General features: G+C 35.9%; 1 protein-coding gene across 1 annotated transcript; it reads left to right on the top strand.

Annotated features, from left to right (window-relative positions):
- Positions 1-268: 268 nt before the first annotated feature.
- LOC117926970 (switch-associated protein 70) lies at positions 269-13,630 on the top strand. The gene is made up of 10 exons (XM_034846314.1): positions 269-407; positions 500-604; positions 6,301-6,362; positions 6,450-6,533; positions 6,651-6,682; positions 6,820-6,901; positions 8,404-8,632; positions 11,294-11,521; positions 11,807-12,099; positions 13,004-13,630. Exons 1-10 carry the CDS (start codon positions 384-386, stop codon positions 13,365-13,367), a joined length of 1,503 nt encoding a protein of 500 aa, XP_034702205.1. The 5' UTR covers positions 269-383; the 3' UTR covers positions 13,368-13,630.
- The last annotated feature ends 483 nt before the right edge of the window (positions 13,631-14,113 follow it).

The raw sequence follows: 14,113 nt of genomic DNA, 5'->3' as shown, positions 1-14,113 counted from the left end.
TTTAAATTTTAAATAATTAAAAACGGATTAAATGGATGGGTCATATGGTTGTTATGCAAATTGACTTAAAAAAAACTTTCTGTAATTTGATTTAAAAACATGGATTAAATGAAATCTTAAAATTGTGGTAGATTCGAACCGGGCGGAGAAACCAAAAACGACACGAACGGAGAAAGTAGAAATAGAATGACCAAAAAGCCGACAGAGAAACTGTCAAAGCAGTAAATAAAAAAAAAGAAAAAGAAAAAGAAAAAACGAAAAAACGTTCAGACAACCCCATCACATCGTCACCACCAACAAGTCCATGAAATGAAACCTAACAGCCCCATCATCATCAAGAAGCCTAAAACCCTTTGAGATTTCTCTCTGATCACTCATTCGTCATGGCCTCCAATGGCGGAGCTCAGGCAAGTCTCTCCATTCCCCAAGACTCTCTATTTCTCAAAAGTTATTATTATTATTATTTTTTTTTATGAGTGTTGTGATGGTGCTGTTGCAGAGAGCTGTAGACGCGGAGACCAGCTTGGAGAAGATCAAGCGCCAGTTGGCCTCCGGTTCGGGGAGAAACTTATTGCAGGGTCCGCTTCTGAAGCGATCCGAAACAGTATGATCTGTGGATTTTTCTTTAATTAATTAATTTATTTTTTCTTCTGTTTTTGGTGGTTGGAGCAATTTTTTTATTCTTCAATTGGGGTTTGAATTGGGGGTGTCTTTTAGTTTTTGGTACTGATTAGCTCAACGAAGTGTCTGGTATCCTCTTCATGCGCCAGTTCGAGGGTTTAATGAATGGGTTTAGGCGGAGATCGAGGTGAGGATTCGCGGGATCAATATTTGTAGAACAAGATGCAATTTTGACATTGCATTTTTTTTTTTTGGGTAAACCGAGTGAAAGAAATATTCTTTTGCGATATCTTTCCCAATAGTTTGTAGAAGTAATATGAAGGCCCATTTCGGATCATAGCCTGCGGCTGAAGTCTAATGCTAGAAAGTGGAGATCAACCTCTTTTAGGATTGAAAACATGTGGCCCGCGACTGGGATTTTATGTAGATTGCCAATAGATGGTGGAAGGAGCACATCTGAGAAGGTTGGTAGCATCATAGGGTTATGCAATATGTCAAATTTATTAAAGGAACGCCCAAAGAGTGGAACAAGGAGTTTGTTGGTATTTTTCGGTTGGAGGCCTCAGTGCCTGAGGATGTTCATTAGATTGAAGGTATTAAGGGGCTGGGTCAATTGTTGAGGACATGAGACCACATAGAATGAATCTAAAAGCTGAAGTTGAATCCAAAGTACCTAACAAAGAAACTGTTTGGCGTCAGAAAGCCTGAGTGACATGGGTCAAAGAAAGTGATTGTAATTCAAGGTTGTTCCATATTGTGGCAAATAGGAAGGGAGGAAAGAAGCTTGTTAAGAATCTAATTGATGAGGATTCTGTTGGTTTGGAAGGTAAAAAAAGAGACTGCTGTTGAGATACCAAATTTCTCCCCAATTTTGTGTAGGAAAGGAGACCATGGCATCCCTAGATTAGAAGGGTCTATATGAAATAGTTAATGAAGAATTTGCCCAGATGCACTGTCTCAAACAGGTCTTCTCCCTCTGAAAGTAAGAAAATCAGGAATTGTTTAGTAAATGCGTTTAGTGTCTGCAATTTTTTGTCAAAAAATTTTTGCACAAGGAAAAGAAGATTTTTGAAACATGAATTGAAGGAAATGAGATGCTAATCCTTATTTTTATTTTGATCACTGATGACAAAACTTGTCGCATTATGAATTGTAAGTAAAAGAAGGATGAGTTATCCTTCAAGGGTAAAACATGACCAATACATAGAAAGAAAAGGAAAAAACCTAGAAAAACAAAGGACCAAATGATCCAAAAAAAATACAAGTTCAAGGGTCAGGGAATGCTCTACAAAACCTAGAGCATAGATTCATCTTGCTTGGCCAATGTATCAGCTATTTGGTTAACCTAATGGGGGATTCGAATAAGAGCAACTGGCTCTAATACACAAATGAAGTATTGCACAATTACATATCCATCTCCAAGGTCCTCACTCGTGGCTGAGCACCTTTTACAAGGAAATTCTTGAGACTCATAGAACTTGCCTTTGGAATTCACTTGCATTCAACTTGCCATTGTGTAATATAATTAATTATGATAAGGTAATTTGAGTAAATGCACTACACATTTAAATGAAAAAAATTTCTTATTTGGTTATATCTAGTTGGTATAACAAGAGGGGAAGTCAATTGCGATGGTTATGGCCATGGTCCAATGACTGCATTATTAAGAAACACAAAATGATTGAAGTTTGTCTTGACAAGGACAAGAAGAATGCCAAAACCATGAGCCTTAAAGTAGTAGCTTTTGGGGGCTTAAAACTATTGAAATATGTCTTTAGATAAAGTATATTTGTGGATCAGGGTTAACCTTGAATGGTAGCATGAGGCTTGAGATTGAGATGGACAAGAGAGAATGTGAATTATACAAGTGTTTGATATATATATTTTAAGCATTAAATGGTATAGATTTGTTTACCCTCTAGAGTAGACCCATGATTTTTTTTTTTTGTTTGATAAGTGAGTAGACCCATGGATGGAGAAGACTTGTTAATCCTTCTGAGAGTTGGAACCTTGTCAATAGCCATGGTGAATTTTTAACTTGAGAGCGAAGGAGGCAATTCTTTTCCAATGAGGGTAACCATCTTTTCGGTTTAAAGTTTTACAAAGAAAGAAATTTGAGCAACAAGTACTGTGCATGAGACAATAATAGAGGGAGTGTAAGGTTTAGGTTTATTCTTTTTTTGGTCTAGTTGTTTGTTAATGAAGATTATAAGTTGGAACTTTAGGGTTTTGGAGATCTAGTTAAAAGGAGGGTAATTTGAGTAGTTCTAAGGACGGATTTCCCAAGGTATGGTCATGCTTCAAGAGACCTATATGGATGGTGTTGATAGGTAATGACATTTGGGAGGATACCAAGATCGATTCTTGCTCTCTCCCTTGAGGCTTGACTCAAGTGGTAAAAGGTTGGGCAGGGTTTATGGTAGGTTCCAAGTTCAAATCATGATGGGAACAAAAATTTATATATAAAAAAAAGGGGAAAAAAAGAAGAGAAGATCGAGCCTTGCTTTCTCAAGTGAGTACCTTGAGGTTAGGGAGACCATTGGAAGAGATTGAAATAAATGAGATAATCTTTCAAATGGATAATGCAAAAACACTAAGGTTTGGTGACTTAACTATTGTCTTTTTATCAAGAATATTGAAATATTCTTAGGAAGGTTGGATTGTTAGTTTTTGAGAAATTCCATGCTAATAGACCAATTAATGATAGTTCTAGTTCTACTTTATTGCTTTAATTTCTTATGAGGTTGGATCTATATGATCATGGACTTCCATTGCGTAGCCAAGGCATCCTTTTGAAGGTCATGGTTAAAGTCCTCCCTAGATTGCATTTGAGAAGTGTTACATAGAACATTTCCTCATTTTAAGAGTTCCTTGTCCACGACATACGGCTTCTTGATCTAGTCTTGATAACTTATGAGATTCTTAATAAGAACTTATTAAATTTGGGTTTTGAAATTGACTTTTAATAATCAATGATTATTAATGGGAGTTCCTAATTAGTATTAGAAGTAGAAATTTTTTTAGGGCTTGGTGATGCAATTGAATTGGGGTTTGTTTGTGGAATATTGAGTATGTAGTTTTTATTAATGGGGACACTATGGATTGGGTGGCGTGCAAGTTAGAGTGAGTGAGAGAGAGAGAGAGAGAGGTTGTTATATGCTTGAGTGGAATTGTTCTTCTTTGTAAAATTGAGCAATTTTAGGTAGATGGCTTTGAACATAGGTTGTTATATGCTTGAGTGGAATTGTTTTTCTTTGTAAAACTGAGCAATCTTGGGTGAATGGCTTTGAACATTTCTTGGAAGAGTGAAACTAACTATGGCTTCTATCATTAAAACTAGGTATGGCTAGGAAGGGATTATTAGATTTGATAATTATCTGACTCAATGGTTTTGGGAGAAGTACTAGGGGCAAAGTACTATGACCAATAGCTTATCTTTCATTGATTTGGATAGTGTGGCACAATGTTATCAAAGGTGATTGCTTGGGTCACCTAGGCCACCAAGCGAGGCAGGCAAATTAAAGTCCCCTCTTGAAGACTTGGGCAAAGTAGCTTCAAAGAGGTGATGCCTAGGCGATCACCTTGGGATAAGGCTTAAGATGTAGAGGCAGTTGTCTTCGACCATGTGTTAAGACTAAAAATACTTAGAATGTAATTTAATTCAATCTAAGATTATATTGAAACGAAGTGTAAGATGAAAGATCAAATTATCAATCATAGAGATAATGAAATGGAGGGCTATCAATTTAGTCTTGATGGAAGTGATGATAATTTTAATTTTAATGATGGTGCCTAAACAATATGACGTTTCTTATGATGTGGGGTACAATATTTAACACTTAAATGATTATTACTATTTTGTTAATTTTACAACGCACCATGAGGGATGAATTTTTTTTTTTTTTTTCGATAAGAACCATGAGGGATGAAAATTTAAGAGTGTTGATCGTTGATTATGTAAATTTAATAGTGGTTGGGTATTGGGTGAGGGAGGGAGTATTTTTTTGTACCCTCTTTTCTACTTTTTGCTTGTTTTACTTGTATATGACCTGTATACTCTTGCGCTCTTTTCGCGTTTTTTTTAATACAATTTCTTTCTTATCAAAAAAATATTTATATTCTTTATCACCTTACTTTGGTCAGACTATCACCTTGTTTTTCACCTTTCTCCTTAGGTCAAAAGGAGCCCTATCGCCTTGACATTACCTTATGCTTTCGAAAACACTGCTGTGGCGGGAAAAAAATGCAAGGATTTTAAAGGATAAGTGAAGGACATTAGAGACTATACGAGACTTGATTTATTTTTATTCCTCCTTTTAGGCTACTTCCATTACAGATTTTGAGGGCACTTCTCTCAATGTTATTCACCATAATTGGAATTTGGTGTGTAAATCAAAAGGACTAAAAAGGAAGCTGCTCCCTTGTTGAGTTCTTTTAAGTTAAATTTGGTTGGGTGTGCTTTGGGACACTCAGACTAGCTGGGGATTAGAGGGATGTTAAGAGACCATAATGGTATTGTGGTTAGAGTTTTTTCAAAACTGGTAGGAGAAGGTTTAGCCATAAGGGCAGAGATTTTAGCCCTTTTAGAGGATTTGCTACAAACCAGGACTCTTGACCTTTCTAACCTACAAGTGGAAGGGGACTCTGCTATATTGTTAACTCAAGTGGCTGAATTAGAAAGAGGGACTTGGAGGTATGATGGCTGGCTTTGTCAAATATTAGATGATGCATGTATCTTGGATTGCTCCTTTGCGTAGTCTCCTTGCTCAACTGATGATGTTGCCCGTTTTTAGCAAAGAGAGGATTAATGTTTCAGTTACATTTTGTAGGAGGTTATATACTCCCTTGAGGGGTGTCAAGTGATGTGTTGCTCTAGGGATGTATAGATATCCTTACTTTGTTGAAGAAGTGTTTCCACCTCTTCTTTTGATCATGTATTATAAATTTTGGAATTATTCCTCATCCCTCATTTGTATTGTTAAATTCATAGCAATGAGTATGTTTGTTTCTGCTATATATATACCCTTCATTGTTACTTCTTGGATTACGACCACAGGCAGGGTTCCATGGTGATATGGTGGTGTGATCACTGGATTTGGAGTCCTTTCATTGTTACTTCTTGGATTACCACCACAGGCTGGGGTTCATAGTGGTATGGTGGTGTGATCACTGGACTTGGAGTACATGGAGTGGTGACCACTGGATCAGGAGTCCATGATGGCATGATCACAGGATTAGGAGCCTATGGTGGCTTGATCACTGGATCTATATGGGAATATGGAAAGCGCCTTCAGGTGGCATTCCAAGTCTGCAAATTAGGTGGCAGATGAGCTAGCCAAAAGGATAGCTAGATCCATTGTGTCTTTTTTTGGGGGGCCACATGATGAGTACTAAAGGAGTAGATATATATGTATATTGATTGTTCCTGCTCTCCTTTTTGCAAGAAGTATCTCTTGTTCTCAGCAGTACATTTTATGTATCTTTTGCATATTTTCTTTCTTTAGTAACAATTATTATTTTATTTTGTATCTACAAATTGACTTATACATGATATATTGTTAGGACATTGGGAAAATGGTATTTTATACCTTGATTCACTTTGAAGCTTTTGGAAGTTTACTGTCCTATTGCTCTTTGTTGTAAAAATAGCTTACACGTTTTTTTTTTCTTTTTGAATAGTTGAGGAAATGGAACGAGCGGTGGGTGATCTTAGATCCTACAACAGGAAAGATGGAATACAAGTAGACATCTGTTGTCTTTCAAAGTTTGCTCCTTTTGTTGCTTTATTCTAGTTCTTAAATGCATTGCCCTTTCCTTGTTTACTTCAGGATTCGGAGAAATGAGGTAGCTGTCAAGGGAATCATCATATTCGATGCCTATAGCACAATTACTCTGTCTCCTGTGAATTTTCAGTAAGATCGATATTTTTGTTAATGAATATGCTTTGTAATAATCTTAGCTACTGTTTATCCTTGTAGATTTTATAGTTTAAATGATTATTAATTTAGTTCTCTTTTTATGTGCTCCAGTGGACTACCAAAATATGATGGCTGCTGTTTCTGTATCCTGATTGATCTAGCTGTATTTTGCTTTTAGCAATCTAGGTGAACTTGAATTTTTATCAATGTACTTCATACTAATTCTCATGTTGAATCTGGAAGCAGTAAGACTTGTGTGCTTCTTAATGATACTGTATAGATATTGGGACCCCCCAGAAGAAAGACTATTTCCTTTGTGCAGAAACTCCTGGTGCAGCCAGAGCTTGGGTATCTACTTTGCAGTAAGTTATCTGGGGTCCTTCCTTTCCATTGTACTGGAGGAAATGGTTCAGTTGTTTTATTTTTTGTGATGATGCATCTCCTCTCTCTTATGATATTTCCATTCTTTGCCTCTTTTAGAATTTGATTTTTAAAATAGGTATTCCTATATGTGTTTTGGAAAATAGTAATATCTTGTTAGTTCATGTCAAAGCTACACGGAGAAAAACATTTGGAGGTGTTTGATGGCAAAAAGACCTACGCCTAGTAAAAACATTTTGAAGGTGTAGCAAGTTTTATGAATATATATTCATGTCAAAGGTTTCTGTGTATTTAGCCTGTATGCGTAGGGGGCTCCCCCTCCTTTTTTGGCTTTCATTAATGCATGTTCTTATTGTCTATCAAAAAAAAAAAAAAAAATCACGTCAAAATCGGGGACCTTGAAACATTTTGGAGTTGTTTGATGGCAAGAGAACCTATGCCTAGTAAAATCATTTTGGAGATGTTGTAAGTTTTATGAATTTAGGACTTTGAAACTTGCCATATATCCCCGTGAACATGATAAACTGTAACAGTGACAAAATCGGGGACCTTTTCCTGTCCTGTCATCTGTTTGTATCTAACGATTGCTTTAATGTACATTAATCTCCTATCTATATCCATATCTTAAACTCTCTCTATATATATAGTCGTCATTCACTTCCAAGTGAAGCTTTTGTCTGTTGAACTCTTCCCATTTCATGCAATTTGCAATTGAACATGCTGGCTTCACAGTTAAAAGAAAATGATATGTCAATTTTACAGCTTGTTAATATGTTTATGAAATTACTGGTTGATTAGTTTGTGATGTTGCCTTAAGCAAAGAGGATGATTGATGTTGAATGATGATTAGGGTATGGATCATTTATTCAGATGTTAGTAATGGTTTATTTTTTCAGTTCTAGTTTTGGTATAAGGGAACATCTCTAGGTACATAATTCAAATGGGTGAAACCGAGGTAAATTAAATTGAATGCATCTTTATTAACAGTACCTACCTATTCTAAAGTTCTTTCCATTGAAGTTAAATGTTTGGTAACTCATGTTATCCCATTAAACATCATGGGCTCAAATCTTAACAGCTCAAGTTTTTAGGAAATTTGGTAGTTGAATATGTTTTGAGAGGTATGGTTTGCTAGAGCTCTCAAGTTCGAGGCTCTCCTTCTCTTTTTATCCCTCATCTATTTACCTGTAATCTGTAACTCCACTCTGGGTATGCTGCTGCACGTGAGGGACTTGTGTTAGCCCTGCATACTTTGTGAGCCCATATCCTAACAGCAGCCTATGCTTTTAGGAAAGTTGGTAGCTTAACAATTCCTTTTTATTTACTAGTTTGTTTTCTTTTTCTTTTTTTTACTTGTCACCAAATACACAACATGCTCCTCTTTCGAGGTTTAGAGCTGTCACAGAGTTCTCTTTTATCTATATCGGTATTACAGTTTTTATTTCTACTTATTCTCCATTTTTTATTTTCTTCCAACAATTAGTGCAACACAGCTGGTTCTCAAGGCACATAAAGAGGCTGTGAATTCCTTAAGTGGGAATGGCTCTGCAAAGCTAGGAACGGTTGCAACTGTAGTTGCTGCTGCTAATTCAACAGCACTGGAATGCTCTAAAGAAATTGAAGCAGCAATGCAAATTTCAATGCGAAATGCTTTGGGAGTGATGATGAATAAAACAAGTGATGGCCCAATGGATGATTTGACAATCATGAAGGTAAACTACTTGCTGTTTCCTAGTTCAGTTCTTTTTTTTGCAGTGTGATACTGTTTCCTGATCTGATTTTGAAACACATCTCGCACAACTACATGAGGATTATGCTCTACCTACATCTTGTAATGGTTTGATATCAAAACTGAGGTCATGTAAACTTTATTATCTGATATTAAGGCTTTTTGCATCCTATAATGTTTGGAGATGAAGGCTTTCTGGTTAAAATGTAGGCATGCACCTGGAGACAAGGTTGTAATTATGGTCATGTGGGAGACTTGGTGTCCTATTTGTCTGGAATTCATTTAAAATCCTTACTTTGACTTTTCACTTTTGCGAAACGGAAAATGGTTGAGCTGCAAAATATTTTATGATGTCATACACTTATATTACGAAATGGATAAAGGGACTTGGATTTATTCTCATAGTTTACAGCCCTATGATAAGCAGTGTCTGCAATGGTTCCTGAAAATGTTATTTACCATTTTTCTGCCTTTTGTAACTTGGACTAACTTCTATTTTTGATGAGAAACAACAGTATAGTATATTAAGGTAAGTAAAAATAGTACAAAGAAGGATGAGAGATCCTCCAAAAAGTACACAAAAAGAAAACCAAAACCTGTAAGTTCAAGAATCTATACAACTATGAGGTTCCACAAACTATATCCCATATGGGAATATGCAAAAATAATCTATCCTTGCCAGCTTCTTTTTGCACTTAAATCTGCTGTCAAATTGTCATAATTTTGGGACAAGTGAAGTGTTGAAATTGCATGAAGCCAGAGTTAGAGGTGTAGTTATGCAGGTTTATTTATGAGAAGGGTGATGAACCGTTGTGTGGGACACATGTTTTGGCCTTGTGTGTCCATAACTCAAAATAGGGTGCCCCAGTTGACAGATATTCATGGCTAAGTCTTTGGATGTGGTTCTTGAGGACTGAGGCATGCACATGGAGATTTTTTTTTTTTTTTAATAGGCAAGGCATGTAGGAAACTTATTGAAAAAGGAGTGGGTTTTTTGAGATCCATGGAGAGTTCATATGTTATTTAGTTTCAGGATTTTGTAGAAATTTGGATCATAGTTGTTAAAAACTTATGATACATGATACGATACAATGATACAATACATTTTTTTTATTAAAATTGATATGTCTTACAACCTTTATCTTATTTTAAAGCATATCTTATGATACACACACTTACACACACACGAGATACATGACACGATACATGATATTATGATACAACGATACATAATATTATGATACAATGATACATACATCTTCAACTATTTTCTATAATTTTTAAGAAAAATCAAATTAACATTTTTTTAAAGAATTTATTATAATAATTGCTTAAAATGTACTAAAAGATTAAAAATTGATCATAAAAAGGAGAAATTTGGACTTTCTAAAAGAAATGCTTAACCGATAGATATCAAAATAATAATTATTAGAATTTGGAAGGCTAGCCCAAAGAAGAGAAATGGTTCTTGCAAAGGTTCATTTCTTTCCACATATAGCTTAATTCGGTCTTTGTTTAGAAGGTTCTTAAAGTGTTCAAACAATTTTTAGCTCAGAATTTGTTTACTCTCTTAAAGCCCCACCTAACCTAAATAAATGTGCATCTGTCCTTATGGGAGTGCAGTGGCAAGAGAAATGCTTCTAGTATGAATATGAACCATTTAATTTTGCCAATGAGTTTCAAATAGAATAAGCCTAGGGAATACTCCCTTTTTCCTTGTTGAGAGGGCATTGAACCTTTTTTCATTTAGGTGGAGGGAGAGCATGGTAGCCAACAATTGGAGCATTTAGGACACTTTAAATGTATTTAACCAAATGTTATACTGAGAAAATCATTTCTTGAACATGTAATTTTGAATTTTTAATAATAATAAAAAGGTAATTATTGCAGAAAAAAAGTAAATAAAGTTTTATGCTTATATTTCTCCATCTTTTTCTTGATAGCTAGGATGAATATATTGAAAGAGCACACATTTCTCTTTCTTACTATTCCGGAGGTCATTTATAAGTGAAATCCTTTATGCCACCTCTTAATTGGTACATGTAAAAGAAAGTTTTGTCCAATGTCTTTTTTGCTTTCCTAGAAAAATCATCTCTCTCCATCTCTCTCTCTCTCTCTCTCTCTCTCTCTCTCTCTCTCTAATTTATTACTTTCTTTTCACTCTAATAATGTTACCCTTTTCCTAGCAGTGAAGTTGACCTGGCTTTAAGAGCATATAACAAGCAAGTTGTGCCTGAGCCTGCTAAAATAATATTTTATGCTGTGTCATATGCTGCCTGGTCCCAGGCTCTGAAAATTTTGTTTGATGAGCACACAGAAAATAGAAAAATAAAGATAAGACAAGGGGATAGGGCTAAGGTATGCCAAAGTACATAGGTAGTATACAAAGGGCACCATGCAAAAGGAACAATGAAAGGAGGGAATTCAGAGGGCAGAACACATGTCCACATGTACTTGGCTCCTAAACAATCAACAAAATCGACCATAGACATAGTATTCCCTTCTATATGGTGCCTAACACATTCCAGCCTCTGAAAATGGCTTCCTTCAGCACGTTCTTAGGCCTTCTATATTAATTCTCATCCAGTAGGATTATGATTTTTTGTTTCACCTTCTTTTCTTAATGCATAGTTGTATTTTGCAGGAGACACTACGAGTAAAGGATGAGGAATTGCAGCATTTGGCCAGGGACCTTCGGGCACGGGATTCAACAATTAAAGAGATAGCAGAGAAACTGTCTGATACTGCTGAAGCTGCAGAGGCTGCAGCATTGGCAGCACATACAATGGATGAACAAAGGCGGATGGCTTGTGCAGAAATTGATCGTTTAAGAAAAGATTCAGAGAAGCAGCTTGGGTCATCCATGTTGAAGGTACCCATAAATTCTCTCATTTCTTGATGGTTTGGTTCATTGTTTAATGATATTGTTAATATGTACCATCTTATAGGATTAAGGAGGGAAAATAAAACTTCACTACAAAAGTTTTGGTCTTTTATTGTGTTGCTGAATTTGTTTTTTTTTTGTTTTAATTTTATTTTACTTCTTCCATCATTATTAGATATATGAACTTCATTAAGAATGCTTGTTTAGAATTGAGAGATGTTGCATTTGGTTGCCTAATCTTTCTTTATTTGGGGTTTTCACTGAAATATGTAGCTGAAAGAGTTTGAAGAAAAGGTTATGGCTTTATGTAAAGAAAGAGATCAATTGGTCAAGCAGAGAGATTCTGCGATCCAGGAGGCACATTTATGGCGCTCTGAGCTTGCAAAAGCAAGAGAGCGAGTTGTAATATTAGAAGGTGCAGTTGTTAGAGCTGATGAGAAGGTCAGGGTTGCAGAGGCAGATGCTGAAGCCAGGATAAAGGAAGCAGCACAGAAAGAGTCAGCTGCTGTAAAGGAAAAGCAAGAGCTTTTGGCATATGTTAACATGTTACAAGCACAACTTCAAAGGTTAATCATCTGACCCCTCTCAACCCATCTTTGTCAATATATATATATATATATATACAGACTCATTGGCCATGTACTCTTGTCTCACCTCCTTTTCAGTTTTTGTAATTCTTGCATTCTATTATTGTACTTTAGGGCACCCATAGTCATATTTCATAAATAAACAAGGCTGTAAATTTAAAAGTCGAGTGATTACATGAAGTATTGATAACTGAAAATGGGGAACTGCAGATGATCTAAGTAAGCCCTATAAGTTCAGAAAGTGATGAAAAAAAAGAGAGTTATTGAGTTCCACATAGATGACTAGGTGTGGAGGAAGTATGATGGTTCTAAGGTTATTGAAATCTCCTTTTTCAGTTTCTATTACATATTTATGCATGTCTCACATGGCACAGAGAGTGATTCCATCATTAAGTGAATCTCATCAATGAAATTTTGCTAGTTCAAAATAAATGGTATGGGATTATTCCAATGATGTGCTCTATTGGTTTCTGTTGATGTGAATCCTTTAGGGATGTTGAATTTTCTTTTATTTCCTTAAGTTGCAAGGTCTTGTTTATATGTTGCCTCTGGTTTGTCAAAGTATCCATTCCAGTGATCCGTATCATATACTGAGGAGTTCCTTTGGAATTCTTGTTCTCAATTTGGAAGGTTACTCCAGGAATATAGTTGGTAATATATATTAGTTGAGATCTAGAGGTGAGGGATGGAGATTGTGGTGAAATGAGAACCACCTTGCACCATTAGTTATGACATGTTCATGGTTCAGTTCTCAATCTTATAAATTTGCATTAAAAAGGTACATTACATCTGCATTATCTAGAAACTTAAGAAGAGAAACGACCTTTCAGTTGACTTCAGTGGATAAACAATGTCTGATGCATCTATCATTTCCTGTTAGCAGGCAGCAGATTGATACAAAAAAGCAAGTCTTTGAGGAGAAGACCGAGTCTTGCTCTGATATTGGTAACACTCGTCCCTTAACAAAGCATGTGGATTTGTCAGATGAGAATGTGGACAAAGCATGTCTTAGTGTTTCTAGAGCAGTCCCTGTTGGGGAGAATGTAGTCCACTTGGCCATGGATCAAGTTAATCTCCGACCAGTTGGAGATGGTGAATGGAGTGACATTCAAGCAACAGAAGCAAGGATAGCTGATGTACGAGAAATTGCCCCTGAGACAGAAGGAAGCAGCTTGGACATTCCTGTTGTTAGCCTACCAGTAAATAACCACCATGAACAAGGAGCAAACTCTTTTCGTCAGCCGTGATATTTTCCTGATGTGGGGATAAACACACTATCAAAGGTCAGTTATAGGAGGAATTGAAACTCTTGTTGCGTCTTTTAGTTCCCTGTCTAGCATTTGATTTGTAAGTGAGATATCAACATGCTGATTTAAAATTGAAGTTGTGATACATCCCTTCTTTTTAATATAGGAAAATTAGACTTTCTCAATGCGATGTTTAAAAGCATCTCAATAAGTTGTTTTTGATATTTGTGTGAAGAGCCTATTTTTCTGTTTTTGCTACAGAATTTTCAGTTTTGTTCATTTCTTCTTGATGATACTAGTCTCATTGAATTGCTTCTACTCTACCTTATCATATACCTTGGTTATACCTAGTAGCCCTTTAACTTGTGACCATTATGTTCTTGGGATGATTCTCGAAGTTATTGTACACAACTTCAATTGTAACACAAAATCATAGCCTATGATCGAGAATGGAAACTTTTGACATCTTTAAGGATCCTTTTTCTCCCCACCTGTTGCATAGAAATGCTGCTGCTTGACCATCAGTCATAAAGAGATTTGAGTCTTTTCAAGCTGTGTTAAGCTCTTTGTTAAATCAGTTGGGGAAGCTTCTTGTAAGTTGAGGAGAATAGCAAAGATTAATGGTAATAAGATGCCTTGTTTAGGAATAATATCAAATTTAATGGGATGAGCTTGCTCTTGTGGATGACTCATTTCCCTGGAATTTGTATTTGGAACTCTAGACAAAAGAAGCTTCACAAATCAAA

The sequence above is a fragment of the Vitis riparia genome, chromosome 12 (assembly GCF_004353265.1).
Source record: "Vitis riparia cultivar Riparia Gloire de Montpellier isolate 1030 chromosome 12, EGFV_Vit.rip_1.0, whole genome shotgun sequence".
In the NCBI taxonomy this organism is placed as follows: Eukaryota; Viridiplantae; Streptophyta; class Magnoliopsida; order Vitales; family Vitaceae; genus Vitis; species Vitis riparia.
Note: the sequence above shows the minus strand (reverse complement) of the source record. Positions and strands in the feature narration are given on the sequence as shown.

Bases quoted from the DNA above. Each gene is read 5' to 3' on its own strand.
- LOC117926970 (XM_034846314.1), top strand. From the start codon at position 384: ATGGCCTCCAATGGCGGAGCTCAG. The intron at 6,363-6,449 runs GTAGACATCTGT...TGTTTACTTCAG, and splicing joins ACAGGAAAGATGGAATACAA to GATTCGGAGAAATGAGGTAG. The intron at 8,633-11,293 runs GTAAACTACTTG...TGTATTTTGCAG, and splicing joins ATGATTTGACAATCATGAAG to GAGACACTACGAGTAAAGGA.